This window comes from Lepisosteus oculatus, chromosome 2 (genome assembly GCF_040954835.1).
Source record: "Lepisosteus oculatus isolate fLepOcu1 chromosome 2, fLepOcu1.hap2, whole genome shotgun sequence".
Classification (NCBI taxonomy): Eukaryota; Metazoa; Chordata; class Actinopteri; order Semionotiformes; family Lepisosteidae; genus Lepisosteus; species Lepisosteus oculatus.
In genome coordinates, this window is record NC_090697.1 from 77,706,346 (window position 1) to 77,716,053 (window position 9,708).

The 9,708-nt window shown below is 52.1% G+C and overlaps 1 protein-coding gene across 1 annotated transcript; it reads right to left on the reverse strand.

Annotated features, from left to right (window-relative positions):
• Nucleotides 1-354: 354 nt before the first annotated feature.
• LOC102687124 (tripartite motif-containing protein 16-like) lies at nucleotides 355-6,380 on the reverse strand. The gene is made up of 6 exons (XM_069184994.1): nucleotides 5,698-6,380; nucleotides 4,958-5,053; nucleotides 3,921-4,154; nucleotides 2,647-2,836; nucleotides 2,245-2,298; nucleotides 355-1,746 (listed from the first exon to the last, which is right to left on the reverse strand). Exons 1-6 carry the CDS (start codon nucleotides 6,319-6,321, stop codon nucleotides 1,214-1,216), a joined length of 1,731 nt encoding a protein of 576 aa, XP_069041095.1. The 5' UTR covers nucleotides 6,322-6,380; the 3' UTR covers nucleotides 355-1,213.
• Between the last annotated feature and the right edge of the window lie 3,328 nt (nucleotides 6,381-9,708).

Here is a 9,708-nt window from a genome sequence, read left to right on the forward strand (position 1 = left end):
TTTCAGTTTTTCATGAGTGCGGTGGCAGCAGCGCTCTTGAGGACTGGGGTCAGTTCCAGACCAGGGTGCCTTCTGTGCATGGTCTCAGCTTGTCTGTGAGGGTTTCTTCCCAGTTCCAGAGACATGCTAGCCAGGCTAATCGGTGTCTGTAGGCTGTGGGGGTGTGTGTGCCCTGCAGAGAGCTGGCGTCCTGCCCTCGCGCCTGCTGCGTCAGGGATAGGCACGGCGTGGGGTGTGATATCACTTACCGTGGTCGAGCACCTTTCTGATCGTGAAAGGACAGTCAAGACGTCAGTTTATTTTGCTGGAATTTGAAAACAGTGGAGAAACAGATGAGTGCACTGATAAACAAAGGCTTCTCTATTTTGTGTTTATTGGTGTATTGCAGAGGACAAATATCAGAGAGTAATTCAGAGCCAATCATTTCTACACCCGTATATCGGACTCTTATTGATACAGATAGCTGTGATAACAAGTGATAATGAGATTGAACCATTGAAGTTTAAATGTCAGAAACCTACAGATATTTTTTCAAGAATTCTTCACATGGATTTGTTTGCTTCAGGTAAATTATCTTACGATAGAAAAATTCACTCTCCCATTCTGGATAAACAAACAGGAACCGGATCTTTATGGTATAATTTCCTGAAACTCAGAGGGATCATTCTGTGCTCTAACTCCTCTGAAAGTTTTACTGGGTAGGATGTTCTGATCATCCAAGCTCAACCGGACAGTTGCAGGTAAATACATAGATCTGTATGTGTTGGAGGCAATTGTGTTCATTGGCGGATTGTGAGGTCCGGATGTGTTTGCAGGGCTGTACGGACTTGTGGATTGTGAGGTCCGGATGTGTTTGTAGGGCTGTACGGGCTGGCGGATTGTGAGGTCCGGATGTGCTTGCAGGGCTGTACGGGCTGGCGGATTGTGAGGTCCGGATGTGCTTGCAGGGCTGTACGGGCTGGCGGATTGTGAGGTCCGGATGTGTTTGCAGGGCTGTACGGGCTGGCGGATTGTGAGGTCCGGATGTGTTTGCAGGGCTGTACGGGCTGGCGGATTGTGAGGTCTGGATGTGTTTGCAGGGCTGTACGGGCTGGCGGATTGTGAGGTCCGGATGTGCTTGCAGGGCTGTACGGGCTGGCGGATTGTGAGGTCCGGATGTGCTTGTAGGGCTGTACGGGCTGGTGGATTGTGAGGTCCGGATGTGCTTGCAGGGCTATACGGGCTGGCGGATGGACACACTGTCGCCAGGGTTCACCACCCCGAAGCCCAGATACAGGGGCTCTGTGAAGCTGGCTTGGAAGCGGTGCAGCAGGGCCATGGTGTCCGAGACGCTGTAGATGGACAGAAGCCCCCTGCTGTGGTCCAGGAACACTCCCACCCTGTGTGAGCGAGGCGCGGGGACTGCCGTGGACTGGTTGTCGTGCCAGGCGGAGTACCCCGAGGCCGAGCACAGTACGCCCCAGGACTTGCTGCTGCGCCCCAGGCCGGCGAGCAGGCCCTGGCCCCTCCTCCCCATGCTCCTGTACGCCACGCCGACGAACACCTCCCTGCCGGCCCACTCCACCTCCCAGTAGAAGCGCTTCCCTGTCAAGGCCTCTCGGCACAGCGCCTGGTAGTAGCTGTCGAAGCGCTCCGGGTGCGAGGGGTAGGGCTGCACCTTCCTCGTGCGCACCAGCCTGCGGTTCCCCTCGGACAGGAGCAGGTTGGGGTGCACTGTGTTGGGGTCCAGGAAGAGCTGGCAGCAGCCTGAGCGCAGGGGAGAAACACGAGAGGGAGAGAAGTTAAAACTGCTCCCTGGAGTCTCACCCCCAAGGCAGCTCAGCTCCCAGGCCCCTCTGATGTTCTCCAGCTGGTGGGCCATGATGGAAGAGATCCATCCATTCTCTAACCACTTCATCCAGAATAGGGTCATGGGGGAGCTGGAGCTTATCCCAGCATGCAACAGCTGCCAGGCAGGGTACGCCCTGGACAGGACGCTAGTCCATGACTGGGCGGACATACACACACACGTTCACAGTCTCTCACAGCAGGGGCATTTTCCCCACAAGCCAATTAACCTACCAGTATGTCTGCGGGCTATGGGGGGGGATACCAGAGCACACAGAAGAAACACACGTGAATACTGGAAGAACACGCAAGCTCCACACAGACAGCACCCCAGGAATCGAACTGCGCCATCTTGCTGCCTGACCCCACCCACTGACCCAAAACTAAAATGCATCGAAAATAAAAGCAAAAACTCACATTTCAAAAACTCCGCTCTGTTCCTGGGCTCTGGAGTGGTCTGCAATCTACTCACTTCGTGGAAGACAGAGGAAACAAGAGAAGGACACCTGTGAAATGACTCACAGACAACCAGGATGAACCAGCAGCCCCAGCCTCCCCCCAAACTCCAGCACTCTGGCCCCTGATATAGATGAGCTGCTGATACAGAGGAGCTCTTTACAGCAGATGTTAGGTGAGAAATATCTGAGGCCATGCTGTAAGCTGTTTAACAGCCTCCCTGCTTGAGGTCAGTACAACAGTACAGTTCAACAGCCCCAGTGGAGGTCGGTAGAGAGTAGTAGAGAGCATAAAGCTGGTTTTCCTGTGTGCTGGCAGCTCAAACGTTTCTGAGCAGCGTGCTCACTGTGTACTGACAGTTACCGTTGTGTAACAGGCTGCTTGATGTGTCTTCAGTCCAGCCTGCTGGGACTGATGTAGCCCTGCAGACGCTCTCCAGAAGCTCCCTCATGTCAGAGACGGCCTTCCTCACCGCCGCCAGGGAGAAGTCTGGCCGGGCCGGGCTGGAGGGGGCACGGCCGGGTTCGGGAGGGGAGTGCGCGGGTGGGACGCTCTGCGGCACAGAACAGAAGACACGTTCCCTGCTCAAGAAAACGCCATTTGTGGTTCTAACAGAATCTAAAGCTGATTATGGGAATAAGCTCATCAATTCATATTTTAAAACCTGAGTCTGTCCTGGTGTGGGTGCCTGACTGCTCCAGGGGAACCTGGGAGGGGCCTCTTTCAGAACCGTCTGACCCCCTGACACGAGAGCTGTGTGGGTTTCAGATGTCAGCCACTGCGGTGCTAGCGCCTCCCCCTGGCGAGCTGCGGCCCTGCGGGACCAGCTCAGGGAGTGATTAAGAGCTGAGGACACTGAACACCTGGAGCCCCTGTGGCAGTCCAGGACTGTGACTGGAGACCCCACACTAGATTGAGAGAAGCAAGTCACCTCTACATTTTTACCAAAATACAGTCTACCGCTGTTCACACAATGTGGTGTTAGACACTGTGCTTACTGTCATTTATTCTGAGCTTCCCATTGTGCCTGAAAACTGCACAGTGCATAAAAAAACCCATATGTTTTTGAAAAAATACTTAGTTTAAGGGAATGTCTATTGAATTCCCTGGGCAGGATTAACATCAGAAAATGACTGATGTTTGTTATTCTGTAACAAAACCCCAACACCTAGTGTGAGAGGGACGTAGGTTCAGACAAGATGGAGATTCCTTGCTGGACTACAGGCCCCAGAATGCCGTGGGGATTGAGCCGCTGCCCTTCGTCACCTGACCAGCTGGCGCAAGACAATTGGTCATGTGACAATTTAAAATGCAGGAAGCTTAGGCTTGCAGCTGTCAGTCAAGCTGTTGTGTGGGATCAGAGGGCAGGTCCTCTGCAGTTCACCCTCCCTGGGGCAAGGGAGAAGGCACTGACTGACCAAGGAACCCAGAGAACTGTGAGCTGTTTGAAAGTCTTCTGTGAAGAGTCTGAGGTAGTTTAAAGCCTGGCTGCAATAAAGAGGGACTGGAAGAATCCAGTTAGCAGCTCAAAAAGGAAGTAGGATTTTGTTTTGAGTGGTGTTTTGGGTTTGTATTTTCCTATAACGTAAACCAGAGCACCTCTCTCCACCTCAGGTTGCCCTGTGTGTCACAGCTACCTGGAGGAAATGGAGGGTGTCCTTGACTTGCAAGAGCTGCTCCAGCTCTGCCTCCCTCCTCCTGAGCTGCTCCATCTCCTTCTCCAGCCTCCCAACGACGGCCTCGGCCTCCCTCGTCGCCCTCCGCTCCTGCTCGGCAATCTGCTCCACGACTGGGCCGCGCATCCTCTCCACCGCGTGCGCCAGCTCGCCGAAGATCTCCGCGCTCTCCGCCAGCGCCTCCCGCGCAGAGCTCTGCTCGCGGGATGGGAAACATACCTCAGCTCGGAGGCCAGGGTGCTGCCAGTCTGAGCAGAAATCTGACTCGCTGAGCACGTCAGGCCCCGATCGTGAACCACTGGCACCCCGTCCAGTCCTGCACCCTGGGATGGGCTGAGGAGGATCCAATTACCAGAAGGTCCTGCCAAGCACCTGCTTACATTGTCTGTGTTATGTGCATTTAATTGAATTACATTTAGCTTATTGTAACACAACGGGGGCTCAGACGGGCGCCCTTGCCGCATTAGGTCGGCCCCCCACCGTCGGGGGCTCGAACCCGGGACTCTCGCGTCACTCTGCAGGGACCCAGCCCGGTGAGCCAAAGAGAGATCTCTCTACAGCCCAGTAGCTGTAGTCCTGCTATCACAGGGAAGGGCGGCGACGTCACCTGCTCTGGTACGCCGGCTCTTACACAGTGCCTGTCGGCCGTAAGCGTTACACTATGTATTCTCATCATTTAGACTGTGCCATAAACCTATGCACGAATTAAATCCCACCTTGTGCGTATCAGTGCCTCCCAGACAGGTAACTCGCCTGCTCACTGGAATCTCTGCACTCTGGGAGAGACCGGACAGCCATTCCCAGACAAAGTTCAGGTCCTGCTCCGAACAGGAGTTTTCCTGCGAAAGGGCTCGTTCTTGGAACGCGCTGTCCTGCGTGCTGTTGCTCACATAGTTTTGTGTTGATTCCAAGTCTTGTGAGCCCGCAGATCAGAAACGACTTTCACCTCCTCGTGACGCCTGTGAATGTGTGATTCTCTCGCCGGTAGAAAAGCCCACCTTGACTGACTCCACGCCCTGTCTCGCCCTCTGCAGCTCTTCCCTCCTCTGCTGGGTTGTGTGTCGGATTTCCATCAGCATTCCCGCCAGCTGCTCCTGTTGAGACACAGGCACGGCTGAGCAGCGACAGCGCTGACGTCTCCCGTCTCCTCGCTGCACCCCGTCGCCTGACCTGCGTTTCCTGGCCACACGTCGGGGTGTGAGCCCCTCCTGGGGATTGATCGGGTCAATGAAAGAACTTCTTTACCGACTCTTAACACAGGAGGGTTTGATAAGGTCAGGCCACTTTCATCAGTACTTTAATATGTATTTCTTAAACTAAAATTTCTCAAAATTATAAAAAAAAATTAAGAAATAAAATACTAAATTTCCACTAACCAGAGTGTGGTTTGGTCCCCAGGTTACACAGAAAAGGCAGGATTACCCTCAGTATAGAATTCAAGTGGGATAGTAATTAGAATGTACACATAAACAGCACATACCTCGCTAACACACACAAGAATATTTTTTTCCATACAATGTTTTTTTACTTGCAGTGTTTGTCAAGAGTGGCAATGCCAGTTGCAGTTAAATATCTGAATCTGCGTTTTCCTGCTGATGTGGACGGGCTGAGTGAGACCCTGTGGGACAGGCCAGCTCTCCTGCAGCTGGTTCCCACACTCCTCCAAACCGGACTTGTCCACCAGCACAAAGACTCAAACCTGTCCAGCTCACGGTGAGCCTCAGTGTCTGCTCTCTACCTGCTTCAGGGCCCTCTGCTCCTCCACGGGGACGGTGTCGTGGTCTCGGTGGCCGTGCAGGGTGCACAGAAGGCAGATGCACACGAGGTCGGTCCGGCAGTAAACCTCCAGAGCCCGGCCGTGCTGTAGGCACAGCGCCCCCTGCAGGCGCTCCGCGGGGCTGACCAGCCTGTGCCCAGCGAGGACGCGAGACTCCTGGTGGGGCCTCAGGTGTGGCGCGCAGTAGGAGGCCGAGCACACCACACAGGACTTCACGGCGCTCAGCTTCGGACCCGTGCAGACGTCACACAGCACCCCCATGGGCCCGGCCCGGCTGGGGCTTGGGGCCGCGGGAGGGGGAGGGCCCGGGCTTGGGGCCGAGGGAGGGGGAGGGCCCAGCCCGGTCCTCCTCAGACTGTCGATGACCTCTGCCAGCACGGTGCTCTTGGCCAGGACAGGCCTGGTGCTGAAAGCTCTGCGGCACTGGGGACAGCTGTACAGCCCATCGAGGGCACTCTGATCCCAGTGGTGCTGGATACATTCCTGGCAGTAGCTGTGCCCGCAGGGAGTAGTGACCGGCTGCTTCAGGATACAGAGACACACAGGACACAGGAGCTGGTCCTCCATCCACTGGCCACTTGCCATTCTCTGACCACAGGCAGCAGGGCTGTACGAGAGCAAGCCTGGGCAAGAATACAGGACTCGCCCTCGGCTCGGGACTTATATACAGCCGGACACACCCCTCTGGCCCAGTGCCGAAACTCCTGAACAACAGGGGCTGGAGAAGCTAAAAATGTGATCCGGTGACTTGGAAACTGGGCTGACAGGAAATAAACTCTCACCTAGAACGTGTGGGAGATTAGGAGATCAGAATCAGGTGTCACATGGCTGTCGGTTAAGGTGTTTTTTGACAAGAAAGCAGGTTTGCCTGCTGATGTCAGACACTTATAACTACATAATCAGAGGACATCTTTATAGATAATTCTCGTTCACTAACAGACTCTACAGGCTTGGGTGCTGTGAAATTTGAAGGAAACTGCGATTACTCTGACAGAAAAATGCAGAACCCTTCCGCCCTGGTGTGACAAGCAGCTAGACCAGTGAGGAACACTAACCCAGTGCCCCAGTCTGGCAATGGGTAAAACCAGCATTGAGGGGCCAGATGCTCATTTTATCCTGTCAGGGCACTGTAGACGTGAGGGACCAGATGTGGAGGACTGAAACAACCCTCAGCCAGCAACCGAGAGATTAACAAGAACGTTTCCTTGTAGACTGGAGCATTTAGAAACATTGCTTACACGGACACCAGAGAAGTGGAATTCACCCGGTATTTTTCAAAGTAAGAAGTTAACGATGTGGTTTAGCGTGTGATCGTTTTTTGCTCTGACAGGTCAGTGAGTGGGAGCGTTATGGGGCCGTGGTAGTGAGCGCAGCCGCCCGACAGCCCCTCCTGCGCCCGGTCGGCTCCTGTGCTCTTGCCTGGGGTTGAGGTGGCTCCAGCAGCAGGTGTTTTTTATGCTGATGGTGCCAGTCCTGATGTGTGACACCGTACAAAATTTCCCCCAGGCACTTTCCGACACCTCCAGCTCGGCTGCATTCCTGACAGGCAGGCAGGCTCAGACCCCTCCCAGAGACGCAGCCGAGCTCGATGTGGAAGTGCTGCTCCCTGCCCTAGACACTACAGGGGTCAGACCCGCCCTCAGAGGCCGCTGTGAGAGTACTGTCCTGGGGACAGGCTCCAGCTTGGCTGTGACCCATGGCATAAAGCAGTCAGAAAATGCAGGGATGGATTTTCAGTCACCTGAGTTTATTTTAGATTTGAATGCTTTAGAGACGCATCTAAAACCTCTGGACACCCCAAGTAGGCATGACGCAGCATTAAGATAAGTTGTCACATGTAGGAATGGTGCAGAGATGTGTTTTGCCACATTGAAAAAACAGCTTACAAAGAGAAACAAAGAGACTGCAATCTAAATTAGTTTATTCTTGAGTGAGAAGGTTGTTCTCAGTGTTAATTAACAGAGCAGTTCAGGTTAAAGTCCATCATCAAACAATTTTCAAGAAATGTTAAAGATGGCATTTATTTCCATTTCTAACTATAATTTCAGAGGCCAATATTTAAAAAGGATACTGCATCACGACCCAACCACAGCTTGATCACAATTATCACAATGGCATTATCAGGTTTTACAGCATTAAAGAAATAACACTGTCTTCATTTTGTAGTGGGTAGGCGCTGCTTTTCAGTTCAAAAATCATTTTGCCATCATAAAAAATATTTTCAAGGCAAATCAGAACAAAATAAAATAATAAAAACGTTTTTTTCCCCAATGTGTGGAAGCTGACCAGACAGGTGCATACAGACAGTGCGCTGAATGCGTCTGTGTACTTTCACTGGACGCTCAAAAACCAGGGAAGTTTGAATCAACAGAGCCGGAGAAAGTTACAGATAAGACCAGTCGGCCCCTCTCACTCACTTGCCTGTTAGTAAGTTACATACTGATGCCCAACAAAAACAGCAGTCCACGCTTCTCATCAAGAGAAATGTTCGTTACTTTTTAAATCGTGAGAACGTTTGTTGACAGTTTGAGTGGTACTACTACTTGGGGTAAAATAAGAAGCGATTTCATTAAAACGCGAGGAGTTGAACATTTAGAATTTGAACTGAATTATCATTGTCAAAATGAGTAAAGAATCTGTCTCAAACGTCTACTCAAAAAGAGCACTTTACTGAACACAGAAACAGCGGAAGACATGACTGTGCCCTACCTCAGTAATGGTGATCACTCGGTTTATGTCGGCATGAGTGGAACTGTCCCAGCTCTGCAGGATACTGCCCGCTGAAAGAGCTGTCCCGCTCCAACAATCAAAGGAGAAGAAAAACCGGGATCGGCTCTGTGAAGGACAGGGCACAGCCAGGAAGGCCCAGGGCCATCACAGCCATCTGCACAATACCCAGCTGGCAGGGGCTACAGCAGAAGAAGAACCCACCTGCACACCAGCCCTCCGACTGAACAAGACCCGCCTGCTCACAGGGATCAGGCTCACATGCTGAGAGCTGCGAGAGGAAGTCACTGCCGTCTGTGGGACTCAGTGTTTCAAGTCGGCTTCAGAGTGGAGGAAGTCTGGTGGCTCAGACAGAACCTTGTTAATTTAAGAAAGCTGCTGGTTCAGACTGAGGGTCCACACTGCTGACTGATCACTTACCTGGCAATACACTGCCAACAGTTTCCCATCCCTGAAGCTGATTATTAAGTCTCAATTTCCCAGAAGAAAAGCACAATGTCCTGCAGCGCTAGGATCACACTGGCAAGACCTCTGGAGAACACTGATCCTGCGGCCGGCGACCCTGGCCAGCAGGAAGAGAGGCGGGACGTCCCACAGCTGTCTGTCCAGAGGCTGATCAGGACTGAGAGTCAGCACTGCCAGCCCCGTGTCTCCGCTCAGAGGGGTCAGAGCCGATCCCAGCTCTCAGTTTGACAGTGTGACACCTTTCACAGAGGAAATGCATCATGATTCTTTCATCTGGGTTTTTGTTCACATCTTTTGTTGTTTTGTTTCATAGCAGTTCAAAATATTTAAATCTGTCAGACCTGAGTGTTGTTTCTTTTGTGCATCAGTACACATTCAAGATCACACAAATGCCTCTTTTTGAATGATCGCAGAAAATCAGCTTTAAAAACACTAGTAGAGCAATTTGTTACAAATACCCACAAAACTTCATGTAAAAATGATCCTCCTTCTTCAGTTTGAAATACACTCAGTTGTCCCTCATATCCTTTATTTCTTTTTTTTTTTCTCACAGACCTTTCTGGACCCAGTAATCAGAAAGTTTCCTCTGTTCTAGAATAAAGGATACTGGTCTCTTTGATACTTATATACTTACAGGTCATGCCTTTTGAACACTCCAGGGGGAGGAAGAACTGCAGTGCCGTTGTGCCACCTAGAGGTTCAGAGCAAAAGCTACTGTTTTTACCAGCCAGTTTGAGACCCATCCAATCAGCTCAGGAAGTGGTTCACAAGCCCGGGGGA

Coding starts and splice junctions, on each gene's coding strand:
- LOC102687124 (XM_069184994.1), bottom strand. CDS start 6,321: ATGGCAAGTGGCCAGTGGATGGAGGACCAGCTCCTGTGTCCTGTGTGT. Junction 5,054..5,697: donor AGCAGAGGGCCCTGAAGCAG/GTAGAGAGCAGA, acceptor GTGTCTCAACAG/GAGCAGCTGGCGGGAATGCT. Junction 2,837..3,920: donor ACACCCTCCATTTCCTCCAG/GTAGCTGTGACA, acceptor TCTGTGCCGCAG/AGCGTCCCACCCGCGCACTC.